Raw genomic sequence first — 24,416 nt, 5'->3', positions numbered from 1 at the left:
CGTGCCATCCGCGTCGGCGCGTGTCCGCTGTCAGCGTCGGCGCCCGGTGACTGACACACGATCCGCCGCCGGGAATGGTGCGTGCTGATCGACAGTGCCGTCTGTCGTCAGCCCCGCCGACGGTGCAGGCACACCGTGACCGTAGACAGTGATGTTGCGTCTTTGCGCTCTCTGCTTTGTATGGTTAATATATTTTTAGGGAAGGTTTGGATACGCTTCTGGTTGGGTCTAACTGTCGTCCGTACTCTCTGACTTGTTATCATTTTTGTTTTTTCAAGGTATTTATTTCACTGGCAATATGCCTATACCGCGAAACTTTAAGTACATTTTGCAACGTCACCACTATAGGTTACATGAATGGCATATCATGTGTTTCAGAAGATGGTTTGTCCGGTAGCGGAGCACGCAAATGGTAACCTAAGCTGGTGTCTGCCAATAAGATGGCGATGGTCAGAAACCAGGTTGCGGTTTTTGAATGGAATATTCCACGGTTGCATGGGGTTTTGTTCTGAAATAGCTATCTTGAAGATCATTCGGTGCAGTCCACAGCTCTCCCTTCTTAGCATTAAAACCCATCTAGTTTCTCAGCTAAACACCCGCAAAGATGCACAGACTTTCTTTGGGAGACTATTTTCAAGGTCACCCAGGCATCCATGACGCCACAATAACGTCATAATAACGTGATGAATGATTATACGTATATCCCTTCGTGCGGCTCATACAAATAGCGCATGGCAATTGCAACTCAGAAATACAGCTACAGTGACATTTACGCGCTATGTGCTCTTGGGTCCTGCTCGCTCTAGCGGGTCACCAGCCAGGGCACACATTGCCTACTCGTGGCTGATGTAGGCAGCTTAGCAAAAACAGCTCCGAGTAAGGAGTTTTTCGCATTGCCACGGGGTTAATCACCATGACAACCGAGGTTTCACGGAATTTAAAATTGTGACGGCTCCACTTCCTCTGACCAATCACAGGATTAAACTGCCGTCCGAATTCGCAGCAGGGGTTTAGAGACAGTGGTACTTTTTCGTAATGCTGGAGACACCGAAGCGCACGCCCCCGAGTACTAAAGCTCGTTTTTTTCGCCGCAGCAACTGTGAACTGAACTTAAATAACTGCATTCGGCAGTTTTGCGTCCGGCTTTTTAAAACTTTCCGTAGTGTTAAAACACCGGTAGTGTTGCGAAAGTTACATGAAACCCTGATAATATATAAGACGTAGATTTTCCCTGGCATGTTGGATTACGCCAGATGCGTATTTTAGAGCCATCCTAAACTACATGACCCTATTCTGAGGTGACTAACCTGTTAAACAAAACAACCGAGACTATTTAAAGAGACATGACCGAGTCTTTAGTGCTTTAACACTCTGGAGCTTGCACACAAATATCTCCCTCCGCTTATACAAAAATCTCCCTTCGCTCTACATGGCTGGACAAGATCCTGCACTTTACCACGTGAGACACTTTTGTCCAGCACGGCTCAAGGAGAATGGCTTAGTGAATTAATGAAATTGGCATACATCTTTAGGGTGGCACAAAAGTAAGCTGAACGCAAATAAATCTAAAGAATTAGAGAAGGGAGCAGTATACAGTGCTGGTCTCCCACCCTGAACAGTAGGAACAGGGAACTGTTACCCCTCCCCCCCCCCCCGCTGTTCCCGCACCCATGATGCCCACCCCTCTGCCGATACCGTGATCGTACTCTCCGTCCCTCCTTGTCCAGTGCTCCGCCCCCGTCCAGCCACGCCCTTTTAGCGTTTCTCTTGTCTGTTATCCTCCTCTCTGTCGAGCGCGGCTCGGCTTGTGTCGACAGCTCGACTCGCTCTGCCCCTGAGCTGATCCGTGTGCCCGTCAGAGGGTCCGCGCGCCGCGCCCACCCTCCCCGGCGCGCCTGCCGGTCGTAGCCCGCTGCCGCTCCACTCCTGGGACACCATTACCTCCCGTCGGCGCTCAGAATGAGAAGGCAGTCGCGTGACTCGCGAGAGGAGACGCTCCGGTAGGCCTGTGGCGTTCTGCCGCGTTGGCCTCATCGATTTGGCTGCAGAGCGCCCCACCTCCTCCCTTGCTCGACACTCTGGCTAACCCGGCCCGCTCCATCGCCGCTGCAGGCGGAAACAAAGCGCGCATACGGCGCCTGAACAGCCACTAATTGCTAATGCAATTTCTAGCGATCACGAGGTCGTCGCGTTCAATCTAAGGGTGTGTAGTCGGTGACCAATGCGTGCTGCCATCTGTTGCCGAGTGGCCAAAGTAATATTTGGTGAGCTCTGGTGCTTGGAACCGAAAGCTTTAGTTCCCCTCATGATGGAGGGCAGTTTTTCGAACTGGAGCTACAGCCTTTAAAACCAGTGACTCAACGTGAAGTCGCGGACAGGAATCAAACACCAGATGCAGGGGAGGTCATATGTCTCCGATACTGCTTCGTTGAAACGTTCCCAGAAAATGCCGCTGAGACTTAGTTTCTCACGCCGATCCGCATGCCGATGAACAGGTGGGTGAATCAGTTGTCACGTGGATTCCAAGCGGAAAAAACACCGCAGAACACATTGTTAGTGACGAGAGTGCGGAGCCAACTTAGATACCGAAATGAGCGCAGTTGCCTTAAAAAAAGCTCCCAGCGCGCGGTTGTACATAACATTGTCTTTTATTCCGCCCCTTCCCTTTCCTTTTGCTGCCGCAAACCGCTTATCTCTCAGATGTATGTATTCTCTGGATCATTTTTCTTCGGTCCCCGCATTTATAATTTGGCGGACGTGCACGTTGCATGCGCTTCCGTGCGTTACTCCGGGGAAATCAGGCAGTGATATGGTCCTCCCAGGGCGCCGCACAACATCGCCCGCTAGTGATGAATGCGTCGACGAAAATGGATGTATGCGCCATTGGGTGGCGTAACTGCACAGCGTAACTCAAGTGCTCATGTGACTTGGTGAGCTTAGCTCGGCCCTTGTGCGAGGATATTGGTGGTAATAAAATTACCATTAGTGAGATAATCATCGCTTTGGATGCTAGGGTATTAAGGATACATTCGCCGCATTTATGGTCAAAATGCTGCATGGATGCTTTCAAATTGGCTCATTGGTTGTGAACCTTTGAACATAACTACATCTTCATGAAGTGTTCTTCGTTAAGTATCAAGCCATTATTCACTGGGACCGTAAACAAGAGCATGTAAAATTTGGCGGATGATGTGTGGAAATATACAAACATATGCATTCTGTGCAGCGTTGATAATTTGGGGAAATTAGCGTGACTTGTCAGTTTTAAATGCCGCTGATGTTCACATGCATTCGCCTTAGCTCATGCCGAATTCTTAAAAGATTGGAGGAATGCAATTTTTACATTTTTCCAGTTGGGCCACAAGGTGTAATGCTTGTTTTTCAAAGGACTGGTTGCCCCCTCCCCCCTCCGTTTCCGCCGTCCTTGCTTCACGCACCATGTAGCGCATTCCCTCAATTTCATTCGCATACATTTTTCACCACGAAGGCATACGCTTGGGAATCCGTGAATTAATCAAACGGATCCCGCTTGTTCCGCTGTGCAGAGAGACTAAGGCGTTTGCACTAGTAGCATCGCCACTCGTGACGTCATATTGGCGCCGGTAGCACCGCCACCCGTGACGTCATGTTGGCGCCGGAAGTACCGCCGCCCGTGGCGTATTCTACAATATGAAGTGGATCTCAGTCAACATTTGGAGCCTTGTAGCGTTTAGGATATCAAACAGCCCTCATCTAACTTTGGTTCCTCCTTCCCAGCGCCGTTGGCACTGGTATAGCACAGTGCGTTCTTATAAGTGTTTCGTAGTTTTCGACATTGTCGTTATATGACAATCTCCTGTGTGAGAGACGCTTTGCTTATCGTTGCTGGATCTTGGCGACATGTTTTTCGACAGCTTGGTCTTTATACAGCCTGTATCTCCTACATGTACGAAAAGTGTCTCCCTGCTAAATGCCAAAGCGTACCACACTCTTACACGCACTGTGACCGATTTCAGTTTTGAACGGTCGCGAATTTTTGGCGTGGATTGTCCCGAGGGCTGCAGCCCCGTCGTATGTGTACATTTCATCACACCCCGAGTAGTCATCCGTGCTTGCGTCTGGCTGACAAAAAAATCCGTACAAGCAGACTTTCGGACCGACGTACGCTCGGAAAATAACGTAAGGCTACACCCGCAGGCAGGCAGGAAACTAGAGAATTAGATGCAACCCCTTGTACTTCCCACGCTCGTTACTGCCGGACTGAATGGGCTGGACGTAATGAAGCGCAAAAAGATAGAGTGCAGCAGATGACTAACGTCTGTGCTCGGGGTATTAAGGGTTTCAGAAAACATTGGCTGTCTCACCGCCTCTTCGGTTACCTTCAGGTGGCTGGCAGCCAGCTGACTATTGGACTAAATGACATCCGGTCAAGTTACGTAACCCTGGCGAGACAGTCAGCGTCACACCCTCAACATGTATAGATTGTAGATGAGAGAGTGCTCACCCACCAGCCCGACTGGCCGAAGTTTGTGACTGAAGCTTCTGAGTTGGCTGAGCTCCAGTTGTCAGGGGTGCGACGCACCATGAGGGGCCGGCGCGCCCTCGAGCTTCACTTCACAAATGCGCATAATGTGCACCCCAGACCGCCGCGCGTGCCCCACGCCTTTTGGAACACGGCCGTTTGAGTCGCCGCTTCACGGGCAGCAGCAGCAGACGCAACCTAGGCGGGGCACCCGTTAAAGTGGGATTCTTCCTGACTTCAAACTGTTGCCGTTTCGCTCAGCATAGTGTGTGTGTGATTGCAGGAATAGCGCAATGTATTTTTTTCGTTTTAATTTTTACACTATGTTGCGGCTTTTTGAAACTTTTTATTTACTTTAATGTACCTATAGAAAAATAAGGTCATTAAAAGGACAATAGGTTCACTTCTACAGCGTACACACGCTACGTGATTCCTTCTGGGTTGGCCTAGGGTCATGAAATTTACGTATGCACTAGTTCCATCGGTTTTCAACATAACGGTAGCAACCGTTTGCGTAGCACAAATAAGTTTTTGAATAAGAACGTTCGAAAGGTAATTTTTGGAAAATAAAAAAACGTGACTTGAGTACAATTACTTCCCCAAAGGTCAGGAAAAGGCCGCTCCGTAACATTCTAGTTTAATGCATAAATTGCTAGCAAATCTAGGTCATGTCCTATTTTTTTAAGGCCTGACAGTTTTTGGCTAAGTTATAACCAAACAGCTGAATTTGCCGTTAAGATGTGGAAAACCGTTTTTCAATGATCAAAGCACTTTTAAGACGACTAAGCTGAAACAACCTTTGTAGTAAAACTTAGAACTTGACGTGTGAAATGTGACGAAATCAGAAAATTAGGAAGCCACCAGTAAGTATTTGAGTCAGTCTACAGCCTATAATCCAATGGGTTGATCTGTCCTTGTCTTCACGGGCTTTCAAAATTTGATAAAAGTAAAATTTGTGGAAAACGTGCTACCTATGTGTATAAACACTCAGGCAACCACAAGGCATGGTTTGCGACAAAAATATGCAGACAATATTTTGGCAATTTTTTCACTTTATCATATCCTAAAAGCTATTTTTTCTTATTCAAGATATAGCACATAGCATGTCCAGATGTTGTATGTTGAATTCTGCGTACTTGAAATTAAATTCAGAATTTTAGGATCATTAATAAAAGAGATATTGGCGTCACCAGTTGGGTGACCAAAAAAGATGACTTTTTGAGAATGATCGAATTTCAACTTTCTATAGCTCATTAAACGCAAAATTACAAGCAATTACAACTTTAAATTACAAATTTCTGTGGTTCTTTGATTCTTAACAGTGAAAATGGTAGGTTTTACCAGTTGTCAAAAAAAGAGGCAAATGAAACCAAATTTGCTCTTTTGAAAGAAGATGCTTAAGGTTTTTGAACAGCCTTAAGGGTTGGTCTTTGAATGCTTGGTCTGAATGTTTCATCAGTCTTTAATATCAATGTTACTTTTATAAAAGCACTTATGACTTCAAATGCTGTTAAATAGGTGACGTTACTTTTGAGAGCTGAGTGAAGTAACTTTTTGAAATCTGCACGATTTAATAATCTACCATACGATGTCTTTATAGTTCTGGTAATGACGTATAATTTTGTTATTAAACGCCTTTGAATGACGCCATGGAATGCACCAAAATACCCTGCTTAATGTTGAATATTTTTGACCATTACACGATGCGTTGGTGAACTTTTAATAAGATTAATGATCGGCTTGTTCATTGTCAGCTTACCATTCTTGCAGAGGGGTACTCCGATAGAGATCTTTGGAGAAATAAGTCCTCAATTTAATCATCTTTTTCTCCACTGCGCTATGTTTAGCACGTGAAAACGCGTATCAGGGAGAACCTCAAAAACATTAATATACGCCATGCTGTGAGAAATCAACCATTATAGATAGAAAGACGGTTTTCACTGGTTCATAGCCCCAAATTTGGGAAATTATTTCATATGGTGTGAAATCCCCCAAATTTGGAACGTGGTTATGCCAATTTATGCGAAAGCCCTTTCCTTAGTTGACTTTACAAAAATTCACAATTTCCGAAACTAATATTTTTGAAGCGATGAAAACTAAAAGCAGGATGCATTTTAGTTTTCATTGCTTCAGAAATATTAGTTTCGGAAATTGTGGATGCATTTGCCGTATCGGGTTATTACGCAGGGATGCATATGTCGCATTTGATCATGAAGAAAAAGAAACAAGCCAAAATTAAAGTCACCAAAAATATCATCGTGCAGAACTTTGGGTTAGGCGGTTAGGTGTGGACTTTTTTTTAAAGAAAATTCGAAATTGTTTTTGGCTTTATGATATGTCCGTTCTTCGCCTACAGCACGCCACTCTCCATAACTTGCTAGGTCTTCGAGGAAAGCCAGGATGGCCTTAAGAAGGTTTTCCAGGGATAGATCTGCTGCACTGGGTTATTGGCGAGGGTAGATTTACCGAACTGGATTAAGCTAACATTTATCGGAGAGCCTAGAGCCAGGCAAGCAAACCACCTAGGGTTTGCCGAGGATAGGGATAGGGTGGGTGAATTCATCAGACGGCCCGCGCAACCTATCGGGGCCCATAGTTTTGCTCAGAGCACCCAAATTTGTTCTTATCAAATGTATCCCACTCCGTTTTCACGGGGGTCCCCTTTGGACCAGCAATGGTTTCTTAGCTGATTCAAGGATCGCAGACGTTTCCGAAAACCTCGTAAGAAGTTGGGCCACCATTCTTGCATTCAATTTATCAAGCCAAGTACCCATATAGCGTGAATTTAGGGACCCTCTGGGCGCCTGGGTATACAGTGAATGCACCCTTGGTCCCGCAACTCATCAAGGTGTGGGGAGGGGGAGTGCGCCATCCGTTTTACTCCCCATCCCTGGCTGCATTCTTGTAGATTGCTTAGAACATAGCGTCATGCTAGGTCGTGAATGGACAGCGTAGAGCCCCCGAGCTGAAAGCTGCCTGGTGCCGTTGGCCTGCGCGTGATGTCATCCTGTTCACTGCCATGGGTACTGAATATCCTTTACGCGGCCCGATACGTGCACGCCGTTTGAAATACGCAAAGCCGGGTTACGCATGGCCAACAGTGGCTTAGACCTCAGACGTGAAAGGGTCCTCCCGCTGGGGTGGCCATCTTTCCCGACGGGAGACTCGCGCAGTTCCCGTGTGAGTCACATGCTCACCTGTGCGACCTCGCCTGTCGCCTGACCAGCGGCCGGGTGTGATTTTGTGCGCCGAATTGGCATGCCTGCCGACTGGGGGATCAATGGCGCGGGTCGACGCGCCGCGCGTCCTGTTGCTCGGCCGGCCGGCCGTCGGCGGCAGTCAGGTGCCGGTCGGCGAGCGGCGCGCGTCCGTTGCCGCCCGAGGTCGGCCGTCGCTGCCCGATGACCGTGCGGGAGCCGACGACGGCGTCCAGCGACAAGCCCGACATGCAGCAGCACGTGGACGAGGTAGGCGTCAGCCGGCACCGACGCCGGCCAGTGGCGGTGCCGGGGCCGGCGCGGCTCATCTCATGACCGCATGGATGCAGAAGCAGTAGCGCATGGATTGGAAATAGGTACAAGTTTGCTAGGCGCTTAAACAGACGCACGGTAAGGGGGGCAATTTGACTCCCAGAGTTTGTTTCAAAATATCTCCCGAACGGCGCAGCGAAGTGCGTAGTTGTAGCTAACTGAATGGTCGATCTATTTACATTAAGTGATTGTATGTAACTTTTAAGGTCGCTGACTTAAGGCAGGTCCAAGTCAGGCCATGGCTGTTAGCGAGAGTAATCCCAAGGGAATCGTTGAACCTGATGCGACAACAGAGTTTTGCACAAAGCCATACATCTTTGAGACAGTTTCTTTCACAAGAAGACATTTGAACTTTGCGATTTTTCTAAAAACATTGACCTTGGGCCAGGTATGGAGATCAGTTTGAGGTTAAATTTTTTTAAATAGAGATTGCTTTGCGAGATACTTTTTGACGCATAGTTTGAGTTGCGTGACCACATGGACGTGAACAGATGTGTTTTTGACATCATAAAGGTCAGAAAAGGTCCCTGACCTAGAATGACGCCGATCAATTTTGCTTTCGGAACATCCGCCTACCGCATTCCTTACAATCTCCCAAGCTTTTGGTCACCGTTATTTTGCGAAGGCTAAGTAGGGTCACTGATCTGAAATGAGCGCTATTGACCCTTTGTTTAGTAAAGGTTTCCAGGGTAAAGTTGGTTGCATGAGGAGGTCTGAAGGATCTCCGGACAACAATCTGGAGTGTGACCCTGTCTAACTTTACCTGCCGAAAGATCACGACCTATGGAGCTCAAATTTCGACACAAGTGACTTCATTCAAAGGCTTATTGATCCGGTGAATTTTGTATATGAAGCTCTCTTAGGTAATGAGATTTGACGAGGTCAAAGTGGCGCACGCCCCCGCCCAGGCGGCTTCGCGTTGAATCGGTCAGCCGGTGCGTGTTAGCCTGTTCACATTTTGCTTGATTACCGAAACTTCTCATCCATTTCTCTCCTCCGACGTTCTTGAGATTCACTATTCCACGAACAGGATGTGATTTTATGAGACGAAGTGAATCTAGTGACGCGTAGTCGAAAGTGTGGTCAAAGAGCAACCTGGCGGGCGTCACGTATCTCAGCAACTTCGAGTTGGATAAAACAAAACCCATTCGACCCTCAGGACATTATTTTATCAGCCGTCGTGAATCCGGTAACAGCCCAGCTCACCACGACGACTTGCAAGCAGGTGGCCAACCATGGGGGCATTGTGGCTGTGTCTAAGACACCCAAGGCCATTTGAATAAGTCATTAATTTACTAACCTGATAATGATACCCCGTGAGTCAAACGGTTAAACATTTTTGTTTATGAGGTAGTTAGTTCCCTGTGATATCTAAATCAACTATGGTGTTTAATGAATAATAATGGAAGGTAACACACGCACGTTGGTATGCGTGCTTAGCCCTTTTGCGATCTCTGACCGGTCTTGAAACGGAGCGGCTTGTGTGAGCTTACCAGATAAATTATTTATAAAACATAATGCGCTGATGCCAGCCCCGACAAGCATGTGCAATGGAAGGTGATGGGTACAGAGCAGACAAAGCCTTAAAACCTTTTGAAATAAAAAAAAATGGGAGTTGACGAGTGAAGTTTGATTGTGGTGTTGACGTGACGTGACAGGCGCACTGTCAAATGCAACAATCCCGAGTTGGAGCTGCGAAATCTCCAACGGGACGATGGATCATCCGGTGACGTCAGCTGAAGAGCGATGTTTTGCAGGCTAGTGGACTCGAGAGGCCCTAATTCTGGGACACTTTTCAAGCGTCAGCAGATTTACGACTCAAAATGGGCCAGCAGATCACAGGCATCGGAGATGGCTGCAGAACCACATGGCTAAGGTCACTATAGTGAAGTGAAGCCAACAGGTCCACAGCTGCGGGTGAAATCGTATTCTGCGAGTGTATTAAAAAAGGTCGTGAAGATCGCAAAAAACAGTTCCAGATGTTGGGACAGCTGCATATTCTTCAGCGAAGTAGTGTTGCTTGCATGCGACTGAGTCTGTTATGAATTGGTTTTGTGTTTGTTACAGCTGCATACGTAAAATACTGACATATTCGGTACACGCTGAATCGATGTTATATACATATTAGCTATTATTAACAGCTACGGGTCCGATAGACTTGCCTCAAGTGTGTTTCTGAACGAATTTGACACACTTTTTTCATAAACGTCAAATTATATTACAGCTTGCTGTCCCATTTACCAATTATCATCGTATGCAAACATTTTCGTCATTACCGCCACAAAAGAGTGCAATATAGTTGAAAGGCTTTGTGTATATTGTACTTTTTCCTCAATGTCTGAAATCCTCCGGAAAAAAATTATACAGGGTCCCATCCAGCTGGAGGGAGGTGGTTTTTTGTAGGGCCATTGTAGGGCCAGGTCGCTCACACAAATTCGAACTCGGTGCTGCCGTTGGCGTATAGATCGACGTAATATAGGTCCATCGGGCCTGGCCCGACGATGGTGTCCGATGGAGATGTCGGAGAAGCATCGCCGGGCGGGGACGTTATAATACGTATATATATATATATATATATATATATATATATATATATATATATATATATATATAATCCATATCTATACCTATATATATATATATATATATATATATAGTTGCCCATAAATCTGGAGCCCACTGCGGTACGTAACCGGCATACTGGCAGCGGGCGCCGGCCAGGTGGCCGTGGCCGCCGCGCTCTGCCTCGGGGACCGTCAAAGGTCACTGGTCACCGAGCGGAGGGCGTCGGGCCCTCGGGGCCCTGCACACGACAGCTCGGCACGGTCACAACGATCAATGCCGGGGAGACGCCGTGGCTAGGCACGGCGATCAATGCAATCCGTACCAATACGCTGCACGTCTGCACACGGGGCCAAAGAGCCTCCGATTTAACGGATACTATCGGTGAAAGCAACGCGCATTTTTGCGGTCTATTTGGTGACGAAATGGAGAAAACAGAAACAAATTATAAAAGCCATCCCAGTGGGACGACATTGAAAGCGTAGTATTGGTCTGCACTCGCCGACGAGGCCTGCACAAACTCACGTTTGCAGTGTGAGCTTGTGTAGAACAGGTGTGGTGTGAGCAAGTTAAGTCAGCAAAATCCTTATAAATTGAGTAGTTTCCATCCGCATAGTTTCTAGCAGGGAACAGAAATATAGAATAAACCGTACTGTATCCGTGCTGACGTCACATATCAGTATCGATGTTTTCCAATGCACACCAGATCAGTGGTTTTTTTTACAGGTTCTTCAACCAGATTCGTTTCAGATACTAAACAGTACAAAATACAAAATAGCAACCCTTGTTAATAGCCGTAGTTTGCCTGTCGGTAGCCAATGGTTTGCCTGAGCACCTTGTGACGGATATGATAAGTCTGAGGGCCGTTTCGGATGATGATAGTGTTTTTTTAACGGCTTCAGATGATGGTGAGGGGACTGTGAACTGGTGAACTGCACTGGTGTGAACTCAGTGCAGATTGCACGTTTGGCACAGCCTGCCCAGCCATGATCAAGAGAAAGAACAGAGATATAAGCCAACTAGGGGCGCGTTAATCACTGAAAACACATGCCAATTGCCGCGTCATGTGTAACCGTTGTGCGGGTCAGAGTAGAATGGGCGTGCGGGAGTCGATGCAGCATGTCATTGGTCACACAACTCGGCTAGCACGTACTAAATGTGCTGCTTGTGTCATAGTTTGGCTGTCTGTGCCATAGCTGGGCCGCTCGTGCCATAGCTGGGCCGCTCGTGCCATAGCTGGGCTGCTCGTGCCATAGCTGGGCAGCTTGCATCATCACCCTGTAAGCAGCACCGGGAGGTCGGTCACAGCATGCTTCAGTACCCAACAAAAACGGAAAGCCATATCAAGGTACCCATTTACTAACCTATAGCCGAACACGCGATGCGTCAGTTTTGCCCGTACCATAAAGTTCCCAGCCTGTTGTGCTTCTTTGCTGCTGCTGGGACCATGCCGTTAACGTCAAGTTACCGACTGCTTTAGTTGTTTTCACGGATTCTTCGACCACGCATCGTCGGCGTGTTCCAGTTTCCTGCGTGACTTTACGTTGCTGTCGCGAAGTACGTGACCGTGTTGTGATGTAGTCACTCCCAGCTGCCGTAATTTGTTCTAATTTTCAGTTCTCTGTCCGTGCTTTCGTGGCCCGTGTCTTCGTTTATGTGTGGTGGGTTGAAATGGTGCCGGGCGTTTTCAGGACAGGACCTTCAGCGTATTCTTTTCTTCGATGGCCAATCCGTGGCGGAAATAGGTTGCAGAAGTTATGAAGAAAAAACATACCTGAATGCATACCTTAAAGCGCATAATTTTGTTCGCCACCTACAACAGTTCGCATAAATCGTGATTTCTTCATGATGTCATCTCTCTCCTCACTCTTTCCTGCTAAAACTCATTCATTCATTCACTCACTCACTCACTCACTCACTCACTCACTCACTCACTCACTCACTCACTCACTCACTCCTCACTCACATCACTCACTCACCTCACTCACTCCACTCACTCACTCACTCACTCAACTCATTTCTTTTCTCATCTCTCTCCTCTCTCTCTCTCTCTCTCTCTCTCGTTCTCTCTCTCTCTCTCTCTCTCCTCCTCTCCTCTCTCCTCTCTCTCTCTCTCCTCTCTCTCCTCTCTCTCCTCTCCTCTCCTCTCTTCTCTCTCCTCTCTCTCTCTCTTCTCTCTCTCTCTCTCCTCTTCTCTCTCTCTCTTTCTCTTTCTCTCTCTTCTCTTTCTATTCTCTTTCTCTCTTCTCCTCTCTTTCTCTTTCTCTTCTCTCTCTCTTTCTCTCTCTTTCTCTTCTTCTTCTCTCTCTTTCTCTCTCTTTCTCTTTCTCTTTCTTTATCTCCGCTCTGCCGCTCTCTCTCTCTCTCTCTCTCTCTCTTCTCTTCTCTTTCTTTTCTCTTTCTCTTCTCTTTCTCTTATCTTTCTCTTTCTCTTTCTCTTTCTCTTTCTCTCTCTCTCCCCCTCTCTCTGCCCCTATCTCCCTGTCCTTTCTCCACTTATTCGCTCCGGCTCTGTTTCTGTCCATGCCCCAAGCTGCCATCCTCTCGGCTTTTCTTCAGTGCTTACGTAACACTAAGGTCACACATTTTGCAAGCGCCTTTTGCTCGGTCAATGTTGAAAAATTGTTGGGTGTTCTCGGATGACGACATGACCCCTTACGTAATGCAATCGGTTTCCAATACACTGGCAGGTCAGTTTATGTCCCGCCAGGGATCTAGGCTTCCGTACCGCATGACTGCAACTGAACTAGATCATCTCGGATCACACGGAGGACTAAGGCTACCAATGTCTTTTTGAGTCAGCTAATTTGGCTGTTTATTTGAAGGTGACCACCGCATTCAGTGAAACGCATTTAGGTTGATACAACGCTCTGGCAACATCTATCGATGGGTGGATGAGAGGAGCTTGGTCCAGTCGACTACAGCGCCGTTTGCGGCGCCGCGGCCACCCTTCCGTCCAGTCGAGGGCCGACCGTGGCCGCCCCGTCCGATGCCCGGCCGGTCTGTGAGCGCGATGCTGCATGTGTGTACATGTGCGCCACCCGGCCGCCGTGTCCGGCAGCTGGTCGGCCGTGAAGGCGGAGCCCGCGCCGAGCGACTCCGAACCGTCGTGTCTGAAGCATCGATCTCCGGTCATGGGCGGACACTGTGACGTCACGATCACGTCCGGCCGCCGGGCCGGCACCGTGACGTCACGGTCACGGTCGGTCCTCTTTTCTGTGGAGCCGCCGGGACGGGTCGCGCTCATTTGTTGCCAGTCGGCGGCTTTTTGTGCTGCGACGGCGCCGGCGGCGTCACGGTCGATGGGGGCAGGCTCGGTGGTGGAGGGACAGCAGCGCGCCGGCACCCTTCATTTGGCGTCGCAGAGGGACGGCCCGCCTCCCTGCACACGTGCCCCGGGTTAAGACGCCGCCAAAGACTTGCCTCACCTTCCCTTCCCCTCCCCAGTGCTTGTCTTTACCATCCCATATTTGGCTCCAATCGCAAAAAGGTCCAAAAGCGAGACAAAGACAGCACAACCTATGCCTTTTGTACACATTTGTCCAGTGTTTCCCCTTTCAGTCCTCCAGGCTTCGCGTATGCGACCACGAGAATGACTATACCGTTGATAGTTTGGGTGCATACAACAGGCAGGTACGGGCATACAGTGGAGCATGCATTGGTGACCGTACATTTTGATTCCTCGCAAATCTATCAATCTCCTAATATACCTCCTGAAAGCAGAGCATACTGCTTCTCTCGGTCTTATATGCTGTACAAACGCTGGACTGCAGTTATGCGACCATTTCGACGGCTTAAATGATCTGAGAGCATACGTGTGCTTTATAACGTAATGGCTGCTGAGCCCTTTTGCATGAAACTCTTTACATGTAAGGCCGATGGCGGAACGACCGAGTTTTCCCTGCATTAGAGGTGTTGTCATTGAGGCTTGGTCTGAGATGGCCGACAAACTGTCATTGTATCAACAGTGTTCCGAGCTATTTCGGGAACGTTCACCTCATCTCACATGTCTTGGCCAGTGACACGTTTCACCTTCCAATCAGCGAGCGGCGTCTTGACTGGTGGCATCAATTCCGGATCATATATGTGCACCAAGAACAGGCCCGCCTAAATCAGGCGTGTGTTCTATTGTGAAACACTACAAGCTCATTGCAGCGGGACGCGGTGACGGAACTTTCCTTGAGTGTGAGTTCCGCAGGAATCGAGGTCGAACTGATAGGTTCAGGATTAATTACCGGGAACTAAATGTCAGAACCTTTGTTATTAAGCATGAATCTGAGCTCAGGCTCCCGAGTCAAAGCCAGGATCTCGCTCCTGATGTCTTCAGTCTTATTCTGAGTCCCCAGCCAACGCTTCGCACACTATATGATCTCAAATAGCAGATCGTTGGAGGCTGACATGATCAGGGATGCAACCGCGTCATGTTGTGATTTCAGTACGTAATCCAGCTTAGCCTATCTGAGCTCGGCCTGTAAGGGTACCGCGTCAGGCGCTGCTCCAGTTTTGTCTGATCTCATCCCATCACGCGATGCCCAGTGTCGTCTCGGCTGTTGATTCCACGGCGCCTCGTCAGGCAGCGCTCCAGTCGCGGCTGCCATGCCGCTTCTTCGCCGCGCCACAAGGGCGACGAGTCCGCCCGGCCGCGCGACCCCGTGAGCCGTAGCGGCGGCGCGGCGCGGCCGCTCTGGCCTCGCTCGTAAAGCGTCGTCGTCGGCGGCCGACCGACGCACGACGGCCGGCGCCGCACGCCAGCGAGTCCGCCAGCCGCGGCCGCGTGACCGACCGAGCCGGTCGTTTCGCCGATCGGCTGACGGCGTCCGCCGTGATAAAGCCGGTGGCCCGTGCGGTTGGGCCGGGCAGGCTGTCGGCTCCACCCGAGACAGCCCGAACCGCCTTCCTGTGACGCAGCCGCTGCGATTGGGCCGTCGGGAGGGGAGGGAGGATTTGCTGGAGCGCCGTCATCTCAGTAATGCAAATTAGGACGGTCATGTCCGGTACTCATGCCGGTAATTGCGAGATAGTGCCAGTGGGCCAGCAAGGCTTTATGGGAAGAGTGGGGCTCGTGCGCAGGGTGTCGCCATTTAGAGCCCCATTCGCTGTGGCTTTCAAAGCAAAATGCTCGGTCGCGGGCGTTGCGCAATGTACTGAGAGCTCGTGATCTTGGTCATTTAAAAAGTGAGGTACTCTTCAAGCTGAGCAAAAAGTGACAATAGTTGTCATTTGAAATCCTGCAATTTAGTTATCTAATTGGCTGAGATTGGTCATGTCGTAATGGTTGGGATTATCGGCAGGTAGGAAAATGGTTTATTCTCCATAACAGATCTGCTGGCGGGACGTACCATTTTCTTTGTAAATTTCCTAGTTCGAAGGGGGAAGACGCGCGGTTTTCTCCGTTTGTAGACAACCGAGGCATCCGCAGAAATTAATTGGGCGCACGTCCTGTACATATACCACTGTAGACAAAAACCGCACCTATTCGGTCAATGCAGATGTACTAATGCAAGCAAAGATTATGTAGCTGAAACGATAACGCCGCAAATTCCCGCTGTGCCTCATTTGTTGAGCCCAATTCCCGTCAACCGTCCATCCCTATCAAGGACGCAGCATCTGTGGGTCCACACCGCATGCAGAACACTGTGCATAATGTCATCAGACCGCAACTCAAATCACAGTTGGAAATTGGGTTAAGAGGTTCGACCAGGCCGCCGTCTTCGGATCCATCCATCCATGGAGGGGCATGTCCCTGACTGAGATGGCCTGCGTCCGGTGGCAGCGACCGCGTTAAAGGTCAGGTGTAGTTACAGGGAGGAACGGGCCGTGCCGAACATTACGACACGTTAAACTTCCGCCTCAAGATTCCGTCGTCGATCTGCAATTTCGCGATGGGATTGTGAGGTCAGACCTCGAACAACAAGCGCTGTTTGCCGTGGGTTCGGCTCTCAGAACTGCATCCAATCAAAAGTTCGGACTAATTCTTCGAATCGCGCGCCACAGCTTTTTTACCACCATCCCACGAAGAGGTGGGGCCGAATAATAAAGACAACGAAGCGATCTGGTGCCACGAGAAAAAAACAGCCGCGAAAAGCTCTCGTCATCAAGCTTTATTCAGATGGGTGTAAGTGAACAACGGTGAAGTGGCACATACGAGGTCAAATCAAGTCAGATGGATCAAATTAGCATCCTAAAGGTCCTTGTGTCACCGCAAGAACCAAGCATGGTGCGACTAAATTAAAAACGGTGTTGAATGGCCCTCGGGGAAAACGCATTTATCAAATGGGTGCGAGCAGATAGACAGCTGTGACCTGCGATATTTCATGCCAGGTCAAAGGGATGAAAGCTGCTGTTGCATTGCCTCGACCGACTATATCAAGGACTAAACAAGCCACACCAGTAGGGAAGCACCGTTGGACAGTCTTTCTTAGGCTGTGAAACACATTAGGTAGTAATTGTCTTCAAAAGGCCGCTGGTCAACAAGACCAAAACTTTAGCCAGCTAGACCTTCAATGTCGGACTTTGCAAAAACATCCACAGCGGGATTAACGCATCCACGAGCGTATAGCCACGGAACAAAGTCGTGAATGCGCCAATGTCATCATGTCACAAGCATGGGTAAAAACGTACTTTCTGCTACATTTACGGGCTCAAATGATCATCGTAGTATTCAATGGGAATACGAACCATGCATTTCCAGGATATTGTATTTTTGCTACGTTAAGCACTTTTGAACTATTCATGTCATTCAAAGTTCCCATTTAGCAAGACAAACTAGAGGCCCCATAAAGGGAATCAAAACTTTACCCATGCCCAGATAATGTCCTTTGCTGGTCAAGGGGCCCCATAAAGGGAATCGAAACTTCACCCATTCCCAGGTCATCTTCTATGCTGGTCAGACAGCATCTCAAAGCTTCTCTCCGGACGCTCCACGAGGAGAAGCAGGTGCCTTGAATCCATGCTTGACAGCACTGCTTATTTGTTTGGCATGTCACGTGACAGCCGTCCCTAAACATTAGCGATGGCACGGCGCTAATTTGTTTACTGATGGCCCATTTACGAACCCACAAGCCTGAAGGCTGTTTTGACCAACGCAGGCCCGCGCGGCGCACTTGTACAAGATGGAGTTACACTGCTTCATTCATGAAATGGTATTGATCAGTTACAGACGTCGTGGGCTGTGTCCAGATAAGTCTATAGAGTGCCAGGAGGTAAAGGCAATGCGGCGCTGGGACCGACGGAGCGGGGGAAGGGGGGGGGGAGGGAGGTGGAAAGCAATGCGCCCTCAATCTTGGTAAAACCTTTAGTTAGCCCCTCCAACTCCGCAGGAAAATTTTGTCTTAACGCTATGGGGTGTGTGATTGAAATAAAATTGAAACGCGTCGTATTCCCGACAACTTTCTGTAATTTACCGTACCCCTGGGCAACGCCGCTGCCATGAAAATGGGGTTGGATACTTTGATTGATGATGGCGATATTGGAGGTGTGTAAAAGTTTGTTGCATTTCTTTGGAAACACGGGGACTGTAGTAGTATGGCACTTCCATTCTGGTCCTCATTAATACAGTCAAGCGAAAACACGCCACAGAAATATGTTGGCGGCATGAAGTCATGTCATCCTCGCCTTCGACAGCTGCTTTGGCGACGAAGACTTCTACTGACAAACAACACATGCCGGTGCACATAGCCAAAGTTGCCGTCTATCCCAGATGGGCCGCCTGGCCAGCAGGTTCCGGTCCGACGAAGGGTCCCGAACAACGTAGCCCACCAGCAGGCCGTTCTCCCGACGTTCCCTCTGCGGTTCAGTGTCGTCACGTGCGCATGTGACGTCACGGCGGGGTCGGAGCCGGTGCGGCGGTAGCGCCAGGTCAGGCGTATTGATAAAGCCTGTCGGACCGGCGGGGCGCGACGCCGCCGCGCCGCCGATGTCGGCCGGTGTTGACGGGTCTCAGGATGGGGCGGGGCCTGGTCTCACCTCGTCATGGCTGGCAGCGGTAGGAGCGTGACGAGTGTGCGAGTCTGGCAGCGTTGTTGGGCTTCTTACCGGTCCACGATGCATTGACGGTATGCAGAGGCTAGGTGCATGCCAACTATCAATGCGCGCCACGTTTGTTGAATCCGTCCGAAAGATCGACTCTTGGCCCGAATACTGTTTTCTTCTTCTGGTTCAGCCTTGTCGTCCAACGCCGACTGCTAACGCGGCTTAGCTGACAACGGGATGTGAGCAGCATGTTTACCGTACCAAATCAGTCACGAAGAGCGATTAATGGAAAAGTCTGTGCGGCGAGTGCACGTCGGATCCGTTCTCGCGTCACTGGTGCACGAATCGACAAGCTCGGACACTACAATAACGAGCTTGTGTCGCACACGAGCGAACACGACCTACCGCCACCCTCCTCACCCGGACAGGCCAACACGCCCCCACGTGTGCATGTTCGCTCTCATCTTCATTATCTCCCGTGCACGCACACACACAGATGTGCGCACTCCACCGCATATACCACGCACAAACCTGGATGCACGCACGCACACATACGCGCGCGCGGGCACATCGCCACACGCACAGACTTATTCACTTGCAAACACACACGTATACGCTCGCACACACACACACTCACATACATACACACGGAAACGCGTACACACTGACATACATAAAACATCCGCAAATAGGCACCATTCAGCCGCACGCATAGATTTAACGCACCAATGATTGCGACTTGTGTAGGCTTTACAGCGTGCGGTGGGTTTCAGCCGTCTATTTCCAGCTCGTAGCGCTGTGGTGCGCTGAGCGACGCCGCCGGCACGGCCCCTGCATCAAGATAGGCGATTTTGCCTTGCCAGCACGACCTCCGGCTTTAGGGGCCGCAATCCCGGGCTGTGCCGAGGTGGCGGGGAGCGGACGGGATCCGGGGAGGGAGCCCCTGGGGAGCGGACAGGAGCCGGGGAGGGTGCCCCTGGGGAACGGACGGAACTTGAGGACACCGCCCAGCCGGACTCCGCGTTCTGTCGTCAGCCGCGGCGGCGTCCAGAGGAAAAGGCGTTCCAGCAGGGTGTCGCAATCACATTAGAGCTACTTCAAAGACTCCTTTCGACAGAAGTGCTACGGCATCAGTTAAGTGTGGCATTGCTTCTACTGCAAAAACTTTTGCAGGCTTCACTTATATACGACACTACTCCTGCCACAGAAACTTTTGCATGCCATGTGTGCTACATGGCAAAACTTATGCTGACAAACTTTTACTCAACATTACTTATACAGCAAGGACTTGCACAGTCTTAACTTATGTATGATATTACTTTTACTGACAAAACTCAGACACTACATTGGTACTTTACAAGAAAGCTTATCCTGAAAAAAACATGTGCCAGTCATTACTTTTACAGCAAAGACTTGACCACAAGTCTTTGCTGTAGCAGTAATGTCACGTATAAGTCTGCAGTAGAAGTAATTCCGTGTATAAGTAACGATTGTACCCATTATTGCAGTCGAGTTGATGACGTTATAATTTTTGCAGTAGAACTTTTGTCGCGTAGCACTAATGTCGTGTGTAAGTGTTGGCAGCTGAAGTTATGTGTTGGCACTCCCGTCGATAGGAGTTTTTGTTGTAGCACTAATGCCGTGGAACCGCCCAGTGGACGGGGACGGCTCAGCAGCCGTGTCCGGCTTGCCCTCGTGCCCGCTGCGGCGACCCGAGTGAACGAGTGGAGCCTGAGCCTCCCCTGTCTGACATACACGCAGCTCAACGCGAATGAACGAGTGGAGCCTGAGCCTCCCCTGTCTGGCATACACGCAGCTCAACGCGAAAGGACGGTCGTTCCCCATGCCATTTCGTCAAGAACGTCATGGGCAGTCTTAGATCTTGTCTGTGTAGAAGAAACATTCCTGTGCGTTGATTGAGTGCAAAAGGCACTTCTAAATCCCGTGACGGCAGTAAAAGCAAGCCGGTGCCAACAGCCCCAGCGAGACCGAGCGCCGGTTGGTTCGCGGTGCGGGATGGCACTGGAGCTGGAGGACATTTGTGGCTCACACTTGTCTATCCTTGTCATGGTTCTTAGAGGCTTGGACCATGAAATGAATAGAACTTGTTTTTCGTCTATCAAGGAGTGTATCGAGTTACGGTGGTAATGAGTATGATGTCCTTGTCTTCATCTCAATTCTAACGACCTGGAATACCATAAGTCAAGAAAGTCGGCTTCTTCACCCAAAAGGTGAAGGCACTCGTTTCATGCTCCCTAAGCAAATTAATGACGTTTGACTATGCAAACATTTGTGGTCCCATACACTTTGAACGCATTCTTGTTAGCAATGCATCGTGAAAAAAACAACCCATAATGCATTCAAATCACCAGTTTCTGCCGGATTGTTGCGGTTTCCTTCGGCGCTGCACGACTAACCACCTTTTCGCATTTCCATAAATTTCTCCCTGACGGTCATAACTCCCGTCATCTGCCGCAGCAGACCAGCATATTCCACAGCCGTCTGATTGCCTTCTAGCAGTTGTTTATCTGTCTTCCGGGTCTGCCGTCACTGCCGCTGTTGCGACGCGCCTGGTGCAGAGCGGCCATCTTGCCGAGGTTTTCTCCGCACCAGCGCCCGGAGATGCCTCCGGAACTGGAGGCGAGTCCGCCTCTGCCTCCGAATTGGCCCTCTTGACAGCGTCTGTTTCGGCGCGGCACAAAGGCGGCGGGCGCCCGAACCATCGGGTCGGTCGTGTCGGCTGAAGGATGGCAGTGGAGACGTAGCTTCCCGCAGTACAATAGGCCGTCCTTCCTCAAAAGCTTAAAATGCGGTAGCTACCGCGACCCAGTTGGTCTGTTTTAAAACCATCTACCCATCATGTTGTGTAAAATATTATGTGGAAGTAATCACTTGTCAACTGAAAATTTAGTGAATTCCTTCAACATTCACAGCCTGTTGCCTGTGAAGAACGGCATTCAAAATGTTCACCAGAGCTATAAGAAAGCAAAGACGCATGGTAAATGAATGCATCATCTCCGGACGATGACCACCCCGCCTGAGCCGTGGAGATAAGGGCGTAGGCGGATAACCCTTCGCTTGAACGGTCTTACCCAGCAGCAAAAACGCATGACGTATCGCGGCTCTCGGCCTGGCGGATGGGGCCGTTCACCCGCGTTCACCCGCGTTCACCCGCGTTCACCCGAGTTCACCCGAGTTCACCCATGTCTCTATCGTTGGCTGTTGCGCCTGCGCGCTGAGCGGACTGCTTTGTCGGATCACTCGTCAGCGCGTGTCTGGGTGACGCCCCCCACCTGTCTGCACAGTTCACCCCGGCTCCCGGCCCGCAGACAGTGTGTCTGGAGCAACAGGACGCCACGGATGTGGCCGTCGAACACGTCACACAGAGCGCCGGCTTCGGAAGCGCTGAGCATGCGGGGACGCTGAGCGTGCCAACAATGTTTTGTTTGACTCCTTCGCTGCACGACTCTGCACTACGCTTAAGTTAGATGCCACCCGCACCAGGAGGACGGCAGCGAGGTCCGCTCGCTGAGTCGCAGCACGACTCTGCACTACGTTCACGCCAGATTCCACCAGCACCAGGAGGACGGCAGCGCGGTCCGCTCGCTGAGTGTACCCACCTTGGCAGAGCCGGCCTGGCCACTCCCGGAAGCCCGGTGGGCGCGCTGAGCCAGGCTGAGCGGCGCCGGCGGCGTTTCCGGTCTCTGGCTGGCCGCCGACGAAGTCGGCGCGGGGCCGCACAAAGTGCCTGCGTGTAATTCGAGGAAGGAAGGAGATTGGACGTGTGTATTAATAGAACTCAATAGCTTCAGTGGAGTTCAATCTCAGCAGTTTCAATCAGTTACCTCGCTTTAAACTTTTCCACTCAGCGACCGTTATTGTAAGGATGGTGTTCATCAAGCCGTGTCATTTTGCGCTGCCAGTGATTCCACTGGAGCAAAACTCCGGAGGTCACTGCCCTTGCCGGAGGCTATTTCATTTCCGTGGCCCGAGGTGTCTTTCGAAAGTCGGTTATTTGTCAAACATTTACTGTAATCATGCTGCAATCAATGTCCGCGAATGTGTGAAACTTTGGCTGAATGGCCATTAGTCATGCGAGCGAACCTAAAATACGTCCGAACCGAAGCGTTTCAAGTGCTTGTCGAGTCTTGGCTGTCAGCGCGCTGGCGAATTCCTCTTCTCTGCTGGGCTAGAGACGTGCCATGCTAATAAGATAGATTGTGCTCCGACAGTGACTTGCAATTAAAAGAAATGTTCCACATTTGAAAATACTGAAGAAAACATCAGACAGGATGAAACAAGCTCGATTATCACCATTGGTGTACTTTAACTGGAAAAGACTGATCTAGACAACACGATTTCTCAGTTGTGTAAATATGCTCCTCAATACGTCATGGTTTGATTACGTGGTCGTATCTTGCACAACATTGCTCGATAGGCAATTGACGGCCGCTACATTTGGAAATGGTGCTCACGAACGTTAGATATAAACGACCCGACAATTCTATGTTTTGGCTTTGATCGCCGTATGGCTAATGAAATGACAGAATTTAAATGTGAATGGTCTTCAAGATGGCTTTTTCAGTTTAAAACCCCATACACATGTTTTAGAAACCTGAGTTAAGGTAGAAGTGTCGTTGTGTGTGGATTTGGGGCCCAGTTTTGTTTCCTGCGGTTTCCGTGGATTTGGACAAGCCGTTTATATGGGAGCATAAATCACACATTGTTCCGTTTTTGAACCTGCTTTGTCAAACACACAGACACTGCAAAGCGGGTCCCAGATTTAGAGGCGTGTTGCCAGTGCTGAGGACGACGCCTCATAGAGCGGTGAGAGTCCAAACACCCTTTGTTGATCCTCTGGAGATGGCAGGCTTCCTGCGTTGGCTCCCCTATGACTGCCATACGGCTGAAGTTGGCAGCCTAGAGCATAGGTCGTTCAAACGCGCTCGCCGGAGGAGGCCGCGCGTTGTGACTAAGTAGTGCAACTGTATGTGTGCGTGTGTGTTTATTGCATAAAACCAACTGGGTGCAGAACAGTCGCCACAAGGAAGCTCACTTAATAAACGAGCTGAGTACAACCGAACCAGCACTCGTCGGATTGCGCATGAGACCTGGTCTCGTTCTCAGGAGCTGGTGGCCGCGGCACCGAACCAGCGCAACTGGCGCGGCATCATCCTCGCGCTGCTGGTCATCACCTTCATCTTCTCCATGATCGTCGTTTCGGCCATCATGCTGACGCCCAAGGACACCCGGACGCCGGTCACCGGACGCCGCTTCACTTTAGAAGATGTCGTCGGCACCGACTTCAAGATCAACGCCTTCAACGGCTCTTGGCTCTCAGGTAAGTGATTTGACTGTATTGGTTGAAGTTCTAGTGTAAAAACTCTATGGCAGCATTCCATATCGCGTGAGCGGCGAAAAACAGGACGATGACATCGCTTGGCCGTTCTGGTGGTGATGACGAGAAGGGGTGATAGCGACCGTTGTGATCGCAAGAGTGTATAAGTCGCCGCGCCAGCTTGATGGGACGGGATGCCCACCTCAGGAGCGGCTAGACTTCGAGTTGGCGTATGTCGAAACAGGCCAGCTTGTCGACACCTCCTCCGAGTAGGCGATCAGTGACAGGTAGCGGAAGTTGATCTCCTATTCCGGTCGATATTCATGATGAAACGCTTTCTCTTAAACACTATATTTGCGAGATTTTCGTTAATCTATTTAAGTTTGGGTGTATGCATTTTTGGAACAGCTGGCTATTGTACCACACGTTTTTGCTTCAAGGGAATGGTCCTCATTTGAAGATACTCAAACAAGCATCACCAGCGTCACTTATAAGTACTGGTGCACTTTTAAGT

The 24,416-nt window shown here is 49.8% G+C and overlaps 1 protein-coding gene across 1 annotated transcript in view; it reads left to right on the top strand.

The window, feature by feature from the left end:
* Positions 1–7,868: 7,868 nt before the first annotated feature.
* Positions 7,869–24,416, top strand: part of LOC119114946 (dipeptidyl aminopeptidase-like protein 6) — a 38,798-nt gene continuing 22,250 nt past the window's right edge. Inside the window, exons 1-2 of the mRNA XM_037239000.1 lie at positions 7,869–7,968; positions 23,692–23,905. Of these exons, the coding sequence (XP_037094895.1) occupies positions 7,903–7,968; positions 23,692–23,905 (280 nt within the window). The 5' untranslated portion in view covers positions 7,869–7,902. The remainder of the gene's footprint in view (positions 7,969–23,691; positions 23,906–24,416) is intronic.

Source organism: Pollicipes pollicipes, unplaced genomic scaffold (assembly GCF_011947565.3).
Source record: "Pollicipes pollicipes isolate AB1234 unplaced genomic scaffold, Ppol_2.1 Scaffold_3087;HRSCAF=3621_pilon_pilon_pilon, whole genome shotgun sequence".
In the NCBI taxonomy this organism is placed as follows: Eukaryota; Metazoa; Arthropoda; class Thecostraca; order Pollicipedomorpha; family Pollicipedidae; genus Pollicipes; species Pollicipes pollicipes.
The sequence above is the reverse complement of the archived record's forward strand: the minus strand, read 5'-3'. Positions and strand labels throughout refer to the sequence as shown.